A 15,485-nucleotide genomic window follows, 5' to 3' on the forward strand; every position below is an offset into this window, starting at 1 on the left:
GCGTGTGGACGGCCACAGCAGCAACCGGCGACCGACTGGTCCGGAGCTTGCCCCACGTCTGGAGGCTCGAGCGCGCTGCGAGAAAACGCCCACCGAGTGCCCAACTCGGCGGCAGGCGAGTGATAATAAAAGCGCCTACTGAGTGCCCACCTCGGCGGCGGAAGCGCGTTGCGGAAAACGCCCACCGAGTGCCCACCTCGGCGGCGGAAGAGCGCCAACAAAAGTGCCTACCGAGTGCCAAAATCGGCAGCGGAAGCGCGTCGCTGAAAATGCCCACCGAGTGCCCACCTCGGCGGCGGAAGAGTGCCAACAAAAGCGCCTACCGAGTGCCCACCTCGGCGGCAGAAGCGCGCTATCAATAGCACCTACCGAGTGCCCACCTCGGCGGCGGTAGCGTGTGGCCGAAGAAAACGCCTACTGAGTGCCCACCTCGGCGGCAGAAGTGAAAGAAATACTGCCCTACCTGATCATGACTCAAGCGGTGGATCACGGCTGCGGTGAGTGAAATCGCCGACTAACTGCCCCCCCCCGGTGAAGAAACGAAGTGAAACGGCCGAAATCTCGCTAGAAACGAGATTCCTGGGTGGCCATTTTGCAGTCAGGCAGCATTGACCAATCCCCTGCGAGGGATTGTCGGCGGCCATTTTGAAGTCAGGCAAAGAGCCTGAAACAGCAGAAAAGCATTGCAGAGTGCAACAAAGACAGCAAACAAGCACTGGCGAGTGCAACAAAAACAGCAAACAAAAAGTTAATTAGGACTGCAAAAGCCACCAGGAACCACAAGCGTACACTGCCTAACTCAGCCCCCGAAAGCATAATGAGAGCATCTCTCCTGCGCCGCCCCGAGCCCCTTGTCCTTGAATCCGGCAGGAGCATGAGCCCGCAATGGCAAGAATGGATAGAAGATTTTGAGGACTTCATGAAAGCATCCAAGGTGTCAGACCTCGGAGAAAAGCTGCTTTTTCTCAAGAACCTGATTGGCAGAGAAGGTGGACGACTCATAAAAGAACTGCCAGAAGACTCCTCTGATTCTTACACTAAAGTACGTGAAGCACTAGACAGCAACTTCCTACACAAAAGGAACGTCAACTTTGAGCGGTACACTTTCAACTTGGCCGTGCAAGAGAGAGGTGAACAAATGGGGACATCCGTAACACGTCTGAGACGATTGGCGAAACACTGCGACTTTGACAAATTCTTAACTGAGGACGCCCTGCGACTAAGAGTGATAGAAGGTTGTCTCTCCGAGCCACTGAGATGCAAGTTACTCAAGAGAAGCTACGAGTTGGAAGAGATCATAGAGATGACGAGAGTGGATGAACAAGCTGACGAACATGCGAAGAAAATGGAAACCGGGAAAAGTGAGAGACGGGAACAAGTTTTAAGGATGCAGTCGCGACAAGAGCACAGAAGGTCTTCACCACGAACTCGTTCCTCCAGATCAAAGAGACATCACCACCATTCAAACAAAGGACAACAAAACACGAGTCACACGAAGGGACGATCAGACAGACAACTCAAATGCTACCGATGCGGATACGACATCCCGCATGCAGATGCATGCCCAGCACTAGGACAACAATGCTGAAAATGTGGCAGAGACAACCATTTTGAAAGCATGCGTGGGGCAGTACCAAAGAGTGACCATGGGGAAAGACACCGACGACACCCACCTTCAAACAGTCGTCCTCATGTCAGAGCAGTCCAGGATAGATGAGACTCATCCTCTGGGTCGTCACAAGCTAGCTGCCGCTCCTGCAGGACATGTCAATCTCGGCGATCGTCATCAGGAGAATCTCGATCCCCATCGCCCACCCCCGAGTTCGAAAGGAATACCTTTACCGTGTAGCTGACCTTGATCAGCTGAAAGAGTACCAGCGTTTAGACATCAGGGTTGGCTCCCACCCTGCCCAATTCATGCTAGATTGTGGAGCAACGCTAAACTACTTACCATTAACAGAGTACCAACGCATGAAACCACCGCCAAAGCTAGTTGATGCCCACTTACAAGTGTATACGTGGATGGCCAAGGAGCCACTTACATGTCTTGGGAAGTTTGAGACCGAACTGTCATATGAAGATCGAACAATACCAGCCTACATCCATGTCATCAAGGGGCCTGAAGCCGACTGCCTCCTGAGCCTAGCCACTGCTGAGCGATTGAAATTGGTGGACATCCTATTCAGAGTCACTGACAAACCAGCACTCATCAAGAAGTTCCCCAAGCTCTTTCAAGGCCTTGGAAAAATGAAGAACGGACAAATAAAATTGCACATAACTGAACAAATCACACCTGTGGCGCAATACCACCGAAAAATCCCGTTCCACCTGCAAGAAGCCGTGGGTAAGGAACTCCAAGACCTGCTGGAAGCCGACATCATCGAGAGAACAGATGGACCAACTCCATGGGTCTCTCCAGTCGTGGTGGTCCCAAAGAAAAGAGAAACTGACCGAGTCTGTCTCTGTGTAGACATGATGGCGCCCAACACGGCAATAGAGAGAGAGAGACATCCAGGCCCTCACATCAGTGACATGATCACTTCCCTCAATGGAGCCAAGATCTTTTCAAAACTGGACCTCAACAAAGGATACCACCAACTAGAACTGCACGAAAGGTCGAGATACATCACAACATTCTCGACACACCTTGGACTATTCAGATATAAAAGACTAAGCTTTGGGGTGTCATCAGCAGCTGAGATATTCCAAGAGGCCATCAGGAGAACAATACACCACATCCCACAGGTCCTAAACTACAGCGATGACATCCTTGTTTTTGGAGCAACGACTGAGGAACCCAACAAAGCACTGGATCAAGTCTGTCAAACACTGATGGACGCGAACCTGTCACTCCACAAAGATAAGTGCGAACCTCATAAACCAACGCTAACATTTTTCGGACACCTATTCTCTTGAAGTGGCATGAAACCAGACCCAGAAAAGGTAGCAGCGCTAAACGATACACCTAGCCCGGAGGACGTTGATCGTTCCTAGGCATGGCCAGCTACTGCTCCAGATGTATACCTGACTACGCCACCCTAAGCTACCCGCTAAGGATACTCACGAAACAAGGACAGCCCTTTCAGTGGTCCACTCAGTGTGAAGGGGCATTTCGAGAGATCAAGAGAGCTGTAGAATCAGCAAAGAACCTAGCATACTTCAATCCAAAAAAGAAGACGGAGATAACAGTAGATGCCAGTCATGTAGGATTAGGAGCCATCATTGCGCAATGTGATAGAGAAGGAGACGAACGGCACATAGTAGCATATGCCAGCAGAAGTCTGACGGACACAGAGAGAGCATATTCACAGCCAGAAAAAGAAAGCCTGGCTGTTGTCTGGGCGTGTGAACACTTCCACATTTTCATTTTTGGAAAACACTTCACACTGATAACTGACCATCAAGCTTTGATCACAATATTTGGAAACCCGCGAGCAAAAATGCCACCGAGAATAGAGAGATGGGGCCTACGGCTCCAAGAGTACACCTATACCATAATTCACAAGCCAGGAAAAGATGCAAACCCTGCACACTACATGTCCCGACACCCCATCAGATCCTACAAATCAGAACAATCAATCGCAGATGAATACATTCACTTTGTGCTGAACCAAGCGAGGCCTCCGGCTGTTCCACTAGAGGCCATTTGCGAAGCGACGCAAACGGATGCCACCCTGCAAGAGGTAAAACGGCTGATCCAAACTAACAGCTGGAGACACACAACAAGCAATGGACAAAACAACCAAGAGATGGCGGCATTTAAACATGTCCACGAAGAACTGTCGATAGCAGCAAATGGTCTCAGCTCACGAGACACCAGAATAGTGATCCCACGACAACTCAGACAAGGGGTCATCAACCTAGCACATGAGGGACACCGGGGCATAGTAGCCACAAAACGAGCACTCTGTGAAAGAGTCTGGTTCCCAACACTAGACCTGATGGTGGAGACGACCTTGAAGGACTGTCCGCAATGTCAACTGGTAAGTTGTCCGGATCCCCTGCACCACTACAAATGTCTCCACTACCGGAGGGCGTATGGCAACACATTGCCATTGACTTCTTTGGGCCAATCAAATCGGGCCAATACGTCCTGGCCATCATGGACGAGTACTCCAGATTCCCCATCGCACCACTGTGCACATCCACGAGAGCATTGTGTGTCATACCGATCCTAGAGGAGGTCTTTGCCACATGGGGCATTCCCCTAGTGGTGAAGTCAGACAATGGGCCTCCATTCAACAGCCATGACTTTGCTGACTTTGCCCAGCACCTCAACTTCACACACCGCAAGATCACACCACTATGGCCACAGGCCAACGGGATGATCGAACGCTTCATAGCCACGATCAAGAAGACCATCCAGCAAGCAGAACTCACCGGAAAGAGCCTTCAGACAGCACTCAACGAGGTATTGCGGGCATACCGAAATACGCCTCATTCCACCACAGGCAAATGCCCTGCCACTCTCATGCTAGGAAGCCCGGTGCGCACCAGAATACCAATGATGAATATGGCAGCGCACGAACTGTATTCCGACTCTGATCATGAGGAGATGGCAGCCAGAGATAAGATAAAGAAGGAAAGAATGAAGGACTATGCCGATGAGCGGCGTCATGCTACTACCCCTCAAATCCAAGAGGGAGACTGGGTGCTGGCACGACAAGAGCAGCACAGAAAGACTGCTTGCCAATACCATGAGGTTCCACTCAAAGTGATACAACAAAAAGGAACCATGATCACTGCAGAAACTGACGGGAAACGACTTACTAGGAATGTGACGTACTTCAAAAAGTGCGGACCCAAGGTCAAAGAGCTACTGACCGAACCAAAATTGGAGCCGGGAGACCCAGAGACACTGCCAACTCACAGTCAGTTATTGATGGAGACTGCCGATGAGAATGAGCGTGACAGTACCAACCTCCAGTCACGCCCTAGACGTGTGATCACGAAACCGTCTCGCTTTATCGAAGAATTCTAAAGAAAAATAATTTGCTGTTTGCTGTGGTGTATATTGTTTTGTTTTCTTTTATTCACAGAGGGGGAGATGTAATGACGTTGATGTAAAGTGAAAGTGCCCAGTGACCAAACTGGTCAGGCACTAGGACCGGCCCGAGTGAGGGACGAGGGCGGGCGGAAAGGGAGGAGCTGGGGAGACCAAGTGGGCAGGAAGGGAAGTGAGCCATTGGGATTTTCAGAAGAAAGACATACAATAAAGAAGGTCCCTGATATTACCACACCGTGTCTGCCTTAGTTCTTGGGGCTAGACACTACAATCATCAGATCATGAGATCTCCGTGCGTAAGAAATGTGTAACTTTCAAACAGGAAAAGGAAAAGTGTTCTGGTTTGGGTCCTTTTATTACAATTATTGAAATTGTATAAATGATAAGGGCCCCTTTGTTATCTGTGATATCTTTAGCTGATCTTGTTATTTTAGCAAACAGGTTTTTCATTGTGGGACTTGTAGATTAAAGTTAATCATTAGCAGTGCCAACTTCAAAATCATGCATGTAATCTTTCACTGACTAAAAATCTAAGGCTGACTAATGGTGACACAAAAGAAAGGAGGGAACTTTGCAGCTATGAAAATAAAATGTTGAAGTGCTGCAATATATTAACTTTTGAGGTTACGCAGTCCTCTTTTACAGGCAGCACAAGGCGTGGAAATTGATAAAGTATGCTGATAGTTCATAAATTGATTAGAAGGTTGATAGCAGGGAGTAGACTGTGTCAGGAAGGGGTGGAGTTAGGATGAGTGGCAGTCAAGCTAGGATGTTTCTTTGCAAATGCATTTTTTCTCCAAACTTTGCCCCCCTATTAATACCAGCAAATATCAATGCTATACTAAAGCTGTCCTGGAACACTATATGTTTCATGAGTTGAGCATAATTTAAAAACGTCTCTGCTATTCTCACTTCAGGTAAAAAATGTCTAAATCTCGGATAACAAACTCACTTCTATTCATACCATTAAAAGCAAGAAACGTTTTCTGATCTGACCTGTGAAACCCCCTGGGGCCCGATGTAGGTCGGTCGGTCACGGCCGAAAATCAGTATTTTCGGCCGTTACCGACCAGTATTCAAGGATTGGCATGTAGGGGAACAATTTTACAGAATCAGTAAATTTACCGATTCGGTAAATTTACTGATTCTGTAAAATACCGAATCGGTATTTTTACCGATTCGGTAAATCTCAGATGTAGGTGGGACTCTTCTGAGTCCCAAAGGCACTACAAAATTGGTATTTTACCACACAATCCTATTGTATGGTAAAATACCGAATTCAGGTGTGCATGCACATGTGGGCATGCACACCTAGCCATGCACCCTTGCAAAATTTGGTATTTACCGATTCTGTAAATACAGAATCAGTATTTCCCATTGATTCCTATGGGTTTCAAAGCCCATAGGAATCAATGGGAAATACCGATTCTGTATTTACAGAATCGGTAAATACCGATTGTTTCAGATTCGGTATTTCCACATCTGGAAATACCTACATATCCACCCTTTAGATTTACCGATTTTTAATTACCGAATAGGTAAAATTCGGTAATTAAAAATCGGTAAATCTAATTTACCTACATCTGGCCCCTAGTTTCTTTGAAAATTCTGTACACCACTACTGTGGTGTGGGATGCCCTGGTGGAGTCTCACTCATCATAAAAGCTATGTCAAAATAAATTTTAGCTATTCTTTCCAGTTTCCACCATTTAATAAAAGTATTCCGCTGTAGCCATTGTGACAAGAAGTTACATGTAGGTTAAAAGTGCACAACTGAGATGGCATATTTGAACAAGAATGCAGGCAGAGTGAGGAAGTCTGTTGATTTACTCACAGACTCATATTAGGAATACGTTTTACCATATATCAGCTACATCATGTACCTATAAATGTCAGCATTTATTCCTGAGGCAATTTAAGCAGGACTTATCATTTTAGGTCCCCTGCTAGGAGAGTTACTCAGCCTTCAGATCACAGCTCAACAGGTGGACTTTCCCTAAGTTGATTGGATGCTTCTCCATGTCGAATTCCATGCATGATATTGCTATATGGGTCAAAGGAAAAACAAGGAAGACCTGTGGCTCGAGCTAACATAAGGGGTTTCCTTGAAATTTTGAAGGGAAGAAACCAGACCTGAGTGGGTGAAGTCTGCTCACAGGGGAGGTGTACTGCAATATCACTGTAAACCATCATTATTGTTTCTTCGAGGAAGCTTGCCCAAGAGGTTAGACAATCAGCAGGCTGATCCCAGTAAGGCTAATAGGGGTGGAAGTCTGATGTGGTATCACTGAATTGGGTAGGTGACACATTACGGACCTCTCCACCCTTCGGATTTGTAGGATGTGTGACAGGTATGGTGATGAACCTATGTATGGAATGAGGAAGGTCCCACTCTGGATTCAGATTCTTAAACACTTGTGGAGTCTGTTTTCTGGAGAAATGGCTTTAGCTCACTGACTCATTCTCAGAAGCAGTACAATGTTAACTTTCTGGGGACATTGAAGGAAGGAAATCCCTTGGAGTGGTATTACAGACTGTACAGGCTCTCTATAGTCACACAGCTTGTCCCATCAGATGGAAGTCATCTCAGATATGTTGACGTAATTTTTTATTCTAAACAGAACACAATACTACTTCTACTCTCTGCTATTATACCACCCTAAAATAGACAGTTTTTCCATTTACATGTATTTTGCAGGAATAGATACATTCTACTGACAATAAGACAAAATAATGACTCTAGTAAATGATGCACTATGGTAAACATTCGCCATATCATTAGCACAATGGCTTTATGCGATTGCAGCCAAAAGAATCGTCAGGGGACTAGTCTTGTTCTGATGTCCTATAACTGTTGGTAATGCTCCACAGCTTGAGGCACCAATCAGAAACAAATATTCTCACAGGATCTGCATATACACTGTCGAGGCCCAAGTTGTTAAATCACCCATTTTAGGGTGTGACAGAATCCGACAAAATAGATGCAGGGAACAATAAAGGGACCCAACTGGAGCCCCACAATCCCAATATCTAACGCTCACTAGCAATCACTAACATGAGACCTCTGAAGACAGCACTGGGAGGGTTCATTGACACAACATTGACGTAAAAAAATATTGATAATAAAAATATCGAGTAAAAAATATAGACAACAAAAATATTGACTCCTATACTTAAACAGATTAGTAGAAAAATATTGACTAAAAAAATATCAATGCAAAAAATGTAGATATATAAAACATTGACTTTTATATAAATATAAAATAAAATATTAAATATATAAAATACATTAAATTTTAAATATAATTTTAACGGCATACAATATTTTTAATATACATTTGAAAAAACTATAACAAATACACTTAATTTATGTTAAAAGTTTAAAATAATATAAAACATATATATTAATGATTTAAAATGTAAAAAAACTAAAATCTATCATAAAAAACATCAAACTAGTAAAAAATATTTAAATGTAAATTTCACAATATAATCAGTGCAACAGTCGGGAAAGTGTTGGATAGCTAAGGGGTAAAAACAAGTATTCCCACTCCGGTTAGTGCAACAGTAGAGTAAGTGTTCCATAGCTGAGAAATTGAATTTAATATTCCAACTCCAGTGAGTGCAATCCTATGGAAAGTGTTGGATAGCGGAGAGGTAAAAATTACTATTCTCACTCCAGTGAAAGCAACAGTAGGGAAAGCGTTGGATAACAAATGGGTCAAAATTACTATTCCCACTCCAATGAGTGCAACAGTAGTGAAAGGGTTGGACAGCGGAGGGGTAAAAGCTACTATTCCAACTGCAGTGAGTGCAACAGTAGGGAAAGCGCTTGATAGCAGAAAGGTAAAAATTACTATACCCACTCCAGTGAGTGCAACAATAGGGTAAGTGTTGTATTGCAGTTGGGTAAAAATTACTATTTCAACTCCAGTGAGTGCAACAGTAGGGAATGTGTTGTATAGCGGAGGGGTAAAAATGACAAATCTCACTCGAGTGAGTGCAAAAATAGGGAAAGTGCTGGATAGCGGAGAGGTAAAAATGACTAATCCCACTCCAGTGAGTGCTACATTATGGAAATTGTTGGATAGCAGAGAGACAAAAAATACTATTCACACTCAGTTATAAAATAAACATGAAACATTTTTGAAATCATAAAAAAATGAAAAATCAAACATATCAAAAAAATATATAATCTTAATTACATATAACAACGACCTACAAATATTAATAAATAAAATATAATCAATTAATTTAATATAATTAAATGACTTCCCACCCTATACCCCTATAAACCCCCAACCTACTACTGAATTGAAAATGCTAAAATCAAATATTTTTTAAAATAACTACTAAAAATGTAACACATATATTAAAAATGCAAACAATTCTCATGCAACAAACAGACATCACATACATATAAAATATATACTAAAATACATAACGTTAATTAAAAAAACAATATTTTTAACAACTATATTTTTGCAAATGATAATAAATACTTCAATATTTTTTAAATCGATATTACTCATCTCAAGTCGATATTCTTAAACTCAATATTCTTGCTGTTGATATTTCTGAACCACAATATTTATTACTCAATATTTGTGTAGCTCAATATTTTTTACTTGATATTCTGTCCGCACACCTACTGGGAGAGGTTAAATATTTTGAAGGATGCAAGGAAAGTCTTTGAGGTGATATTACCGAAGAAATGTCAAGAAGGGCCCCAAACAAGAAAGAAGTTGTCAATGTCTGACCTGAGGGTAATCTCATCTGGTGCTCCAGAAACACAGGTGAAGAGCTGAGCCCAGAAGAGACTTCTCATACACAGGGAGGAAAGCCAAGCAGCTCCTGATGTAGATAGTCGAATCATGAGATTCTCGAATCCTAAAGTAGATTTTTGAATACCACTCTGGCCTGCCACTCAGATGGGGCATACTGTCATGGCATTTGGGTCGGCCACATGCGTGCAGTATGATCTTTGTGGGTGATGTGAGGCGTGCGAGGGTAATAGCTGACAATTTGATAGCATCCATATGACAGCCACAGTCCTGAGTTGCATGGTTCTTGTCAAGCAGCAAGGAGGACACTCTGACTGAAAATGCTCTGAGCAAGGGGTGGAAGAGGCAGTCCAGGACAAGAGGTAGACGGAGCGGTGACCAACACCGGTGACAAAAAATAACAATAGGCACCATACAAGTGACTCAAAGCCTGGGTGCTTGGAACTGCAGGCAGGAACAGTGGTCTATCATGAAGGCTACCGGGAATGCCACAGGCCAGGAGGCTTCCAGGGCTGGAAAGTAGTGTATGTCCAAGCCAGAAGAGTCAATTACAGCAAGCTAAGGTGAAGGAAGCAGCAGAAAAAGAGGCAATACAAATGAGTATCAGCAAACCTCCAGTGCGAGATCTGTATGTTTTGGGTGTCAGATAGCCCCACAGGCTTACCTCTGGCTGCTGTAGCATGTCACCAGGAGCTCAGGGCAGAAAATTCCTCACGGTGAGGCCCATCAAGGCACAAAATATTCTAGGCAGAAGTTTCCACTCTAGAACTGTGAGCAATCACCACAGAGAAATCTCAAATTGGATAAATGTTTCCTTTCTGGCTTTGGTTTCCCCAGGGGACCAGGAGCATAATTGCACTTGTGTTTCCATTAATAGAGATGGGATAGTGTTGCAAGATCTACGCTAACTGGGGAGCCACAGACCTTAACAATATTGAAGAATGCCAAAGATGAAAGGTGTGTTTTGGGGTTGTTGAAAAGCCAAGTTTACAAGGGTTGCATCAAAAAGCTCATTGGCATTAAAATGTTATTTTTTTTTTTTAGAGCACTGATAAAGCCAATAGGGTGTGGCTTTCAATAAATGACTAATGGCATATTCTTTTCGGTAAAGTCAATAGGTTTATAAACTAACATGTTGCAGTGCGAGTCAAACTCTATAGGTCTACTTTCAACATTGTGAGACTTGTTTAGACGGGATTACATTTTTTTACTTTCCTTTTTGTACTTATATGTAATTATATGTGTAGTATTTTTTGGTGATTATACTAAAGCATGTTTTCATTTTAAAAGGAAAGCGCACTGACTGATTGTTATTTGAGGCATTGCTGAGTTTGGAATGTCTAGCCCCCAGCACCTCCCTGAGCCAGATTAGTATTGTTCTATCTTGCTTTCCTTTGATTCCAATGCTCAATGAGGTACTTAGATCCTTTTATTTAAGAATCAACAGTACAGGGGTTATAGGTCCTCAAAAGTAACAGGCCCTAGTTGACATATTTCAGCCCAAGTAGCGCCTGATTGTCCTGAAATTTCTCACAACCCTCCTATATGCAAAATCTGCCTTTATTTGAAGAAGTTTGGAAGCAATGTTGGTCAAGATGCTAAAGTCACAGCTCCCTTACTGGCAGTGGATCAGAGGTATTTGGTGAACTGTTTTCACTTGACAGCATGCTGTTTTTACCTCCTGCCTTGACACTCCAACCAGTGTCCCAGAAGCAAGTGCAGCTTGCTATGTTCCTCTCTCACCTTTTCTTAGTAGATGCAAAGATATTGCCAGAACCCTTACGTCTCGGAGCACCGTTGATGCATATGACTTGGCACCAGGGGAAAATAGCTGCCTATATCTGTAGGATCCATGCTAATCAAGACAAGAAGGGCCAAACCTGGAGACTATAACACCTGTGGGTAGTTGCCAGAATAAACTAAAACCTTGAAATAAATTAGTAAAGCTGCTACCTTCATCTGTATAAGTGCAGCGGAAGAGGCTTAAGCAGAGAGTAGGTGTTATGTATTTTACAATGGTCCTCTTTGCAGAGGGGCTAGACACTTTTCAGTGTACATTTAATTTTTGCTCGGTCCACTCATCCACTTCGTTAGACATCAAGAGAACAGAAACAGTGATTTTTGGTTGGCTCCCCCTGCAGTTGACATTTGACCAATGTATCATAGTCCACCTGGGCCTTGTACATCACCCTCACCATTTTGCTGATCTTGCGTCTTCTTTGCTCTTCCTCAGTCACCCCTCTTTTTCCTTCTCCCTGGATAAGAATCTGCACACATTGCGCAGCTCAGCCTCTGATGCCATTTCCCTCTCCACACCAGTCTGCATTGATTTGGCTGAACCATCCCATCTGTTCTCCTTGCTTCCCTACTTTCCCACAGCTCCTGGTATGAGTGCTCCTGCCCCTATCCCCAAATTTCCTTTCCTTGCATTGTCCACAGGGTACTCCATGAAGGGTACTTTCTGGCTGGGTAGTATTGTGTTTAAGGTAAGGGCACAGAGTGCAAATTGAGGGATCATGGAGGGATGTCCTAGACAAGTGTGTCTCTCCGCTCACTCTGTTGCCTTCACATCTGTGAGTGCTTGAATAGAGTTGGACATAGTGGGCAGCTGGGAAGCTGAAAACCTGCAGCGACTCATTTAGCATTGGCTGAAGGTAGGTAGTGCCGGGAGGAAAGACAATGATGCTCTTTTGCTACCCTTGTTGCCTCACTGGGTGTATCGTCTGCCCCTTCCTGATTTTATGCGATTAGCCGGAGCTAGCAGAGCTATAGCATCGCAACCTGTACATCAGCAGGAGATGTGGTTGGCTACTTGAAAGCATGTCCACTCTGTGAACTTGTGTCGCTAATGGGGTATGTGTGTATTTATCTTGGGCTGTTGCTGGTCATGCATATTATGCTCATTTTGTGTGACATTGTCTTCTTGGAGCTTAAGAAAGCCTTTTCAGTATACAAGAGACACAACAGTTGGCACATCCAACAGAAGTTCTTTTCTGATAGTAATAGGCGAAATTGAGCTAGATGACTAGGAGAAGGTGAGCCTTCAATTACATGTTGAGCAGAGAATGTCCACATGCATTCAACAAGTTGTTTTTTCTGTGTGTGCGGAAGGGGTGGTTATTCTGTTTCACCAAATCGAAACCAGTGCCTTTTCCTCAGATGCCTTGTGGGATAATAATGACTATTTTCTCTGCTTTGCAGCCTTCTTCTGACACAGACGCCATGCCTTCTTACGCAACTATTACAATTAATAATGTCATGCACTGGTCGGAAGTAGAAGAAGCGCCAGGGTCCCCGTGCCTGGAGGGGAAGGAATGTCAGAGTTTTTTCTGCTGCATTGAGGACTGCCGGACAGGAACATGGCGGGAGGGGCGCATCCGCATTCACATCTCTCGCCTGGACTCCTACTCCCGCGTTTTCTTCCCCACCGCCTTCCTGCTTTTTAATATTGTTTATTGGATTGCTTATCTCTATCTCTAGTTTCTTCATGACTTGCATATAAATAAATCTAACATACTGTACATTATTAAAGTTCTCACTAAATTTAGCAATTTCTTATTTCATTAAAGATTTCTTTCGGAATAAGCTGTGATGGTGAAGTTTGTTTTGGTGTAAACTTTACTGACAATTGGATTGACTTCCATGGGAGCATTTGGAGACCCACTCTCGTATAGTAACACTTTAGAATAACAGTTCACTTCTGACGTTTTTGAGAATCTGAGACAAATACATTTTTGTACTCTGAGTCTCATCTAGTGACTATCAAGACATAAGGAACAGTGTAACAAGGATATGTTCCCCATGTTCTTCTTACTTTATTCACTGCTTCTTCCATAAGAGGCAGTGCATGAGGAAAGAAGAACATAGGGTACATGTCCTTGTTACTAGGTATTTGACCCCAGTTCCCTCTTGTGCTTGAATGGATTTCTCTCTTTTTGTTTTTTGAAGTATACATACAGGAACAGTGACAAGTAGGGCCAGATTGGGACAGAAGATAATCCCAGGCACCAAATTAAAAGTGGCCCCTATTAGCAAATCAGATAGCTCAACAAGTGGACCACATCTCTAATACAGTCACGCTGTATATGTGCTTTGAAAAGTATGGCAGACTGCATGAATGTGTGCTTGCAGCAGGCAATGTTTGTGGTAATATCAGAAAATCCAACAGTGAAAACTAGCCTCCCAGTCCATAGTACAGGCCCACAAACAGCCACAAAACACGGCCAATACACTGTACCGTCAGGCCAGCTCTTTGGGCTCTACTAGATTGCCCTATTGGCCAGCTGGACCCTGGTGACAAGTTAAATGAGGATTCTATTTCTGAAGATTTAGGCCGTGGGTGTATGTTGCAAAGAAAGATCATGCTACTCTATTATTTTGTACCACATGTGCGACACCATTCTTATAGCGTTACTATTATAGTGTTAGCCATCCTAGAAGGGTGTGTACTAGACAAAAAAAAGTGGGAGTGAATGCCATACACATTCAAGTCATTTCTAGTTCCAAAATATAAATGCTGTGTTCATGAAAAAATAGAGTACAATGAGATGATAAGCATTGACAATAACCATAGTTCTAGCTTAAATGAAAGTGTTATCTCTGTCATTGATGGGTTTACACACTCCATCAGCTTTTATCCATGTGCCCTGTCACTCATACTTGCACATGTACCTCCATTCTTTCACCCACTGATTAGTTCTTACATTCACCTATAACTACAATAATACACACACAAACTCAGCGATATATACAAGATGAATAAAAATAAAGTTGAAAAGAAACAAAATACTGCTTCTTACCTGGCATGCATATGATTGTAATTACAAATAAAACTAAACAAAACGTTGGTTGGCTATCTTGCAATGCTATTGTACATAGTGTGCCATTGTTTTAGTTCCAAATGCAAAAACAACAATTGGTGGACAGAATGCAGAACAATGTCATACATTCACCCCAGTACAGAGATCTGGGCCTAAATTCATCGTTTATTTGCACTCCACACCACCCCTGTTCAGACATGGCCATATGCAAATCAGCCTTGACCCTGGCCTCATAGGAACAGCCCAGCCCGAACTGCCAAGCCATGTCTTCCCTGGACCGGAATCAAGCATCCTAGGACCGGTTTCTGGCTATCAGCCGTCTTCAGCCAGGATAGCTTGACTCCAGTGGTGTGGAGAGCATGGGACTCACGTCTGAGCATACCCATCCCACTCAGGGTGACAAATGCAAAAACAACAATTGATGGACAGAATGCAGAACAATGTCATACATTCACCCCAGTACAGAGATCTGGGCCTAAATCCATAATTTTTTTGCACTCCACACCACCCCAGTTCAGACATGGCCATATGCAAATCAGCCTTGATCCTGTGCCTCATGGGATCAGTCCAGCCTGAACTGCCAAGCCATGACTTTCCTGAAGACGACTGATAGCCAGAAACCGGTCTGCATTCTGTCCATCAATTGTTGTTTTTTCATTTGTCACCCTGAGTGGGATGGGTATGCTCAGACGTGAGTCCCATGCTCTCCACACCACTGAAGTCAAGCTATCCTGGCTGAAGACGGCTGATAGCCAGAAATCGGTCCTTGGATGCTTGATTCCAGTCCAGGAAAGAGATGGCTTGGCAGTTCAGGCTGGACTGTTCCCATGAGGCAAAGGGTCAGGGCTGATTTGCATATGGTCATGTCTGAACTGG

General features: G+C 43.8%; 1 protein-coding gene across 1 annotated transcript in view; it reads left to right on the forward strand.

The window, feature by feature from the left end:
• LOC147718909 (gamma-aminobutyric acid receptor subunit gamma-4-like) overlaps positions 1-13,374 on the forward strand; it is a 2,086,028-nt gene extending 2,072,654 nt beyond the window's left edge. The window contains exon 9 of the mRNA XM_086966801.1: positions 12,991-13,374. Coding sequence (XP_086822927.1) covers positions 12,991-13,269 — 279 coding nt within the window. The 3' untranslated portion in view covers positions 13,270-13,374. The remainder of the gene's footprint in view (positions 1-12,990) is intronic.
• The last annotated feature ends 2,111 nt before the right edge of the window (positions 13,375-15,485 follow it).

This window comes from Lissotriton vulgaris, chromosome 4_1 (assembly GCF_964263255.1).
Source record: "Lissotriton vulgaris chromosome 4_1, aLisVul1.2, whole genome shotgun sequence".
Classification (NCBI taxonomy): domain Eukaryota; kingdom Metazoa; phylum Chordata; class Amphibia; order Caudata; family Salamandridae; genus Lissotriton; species Lissotriton vulgaris.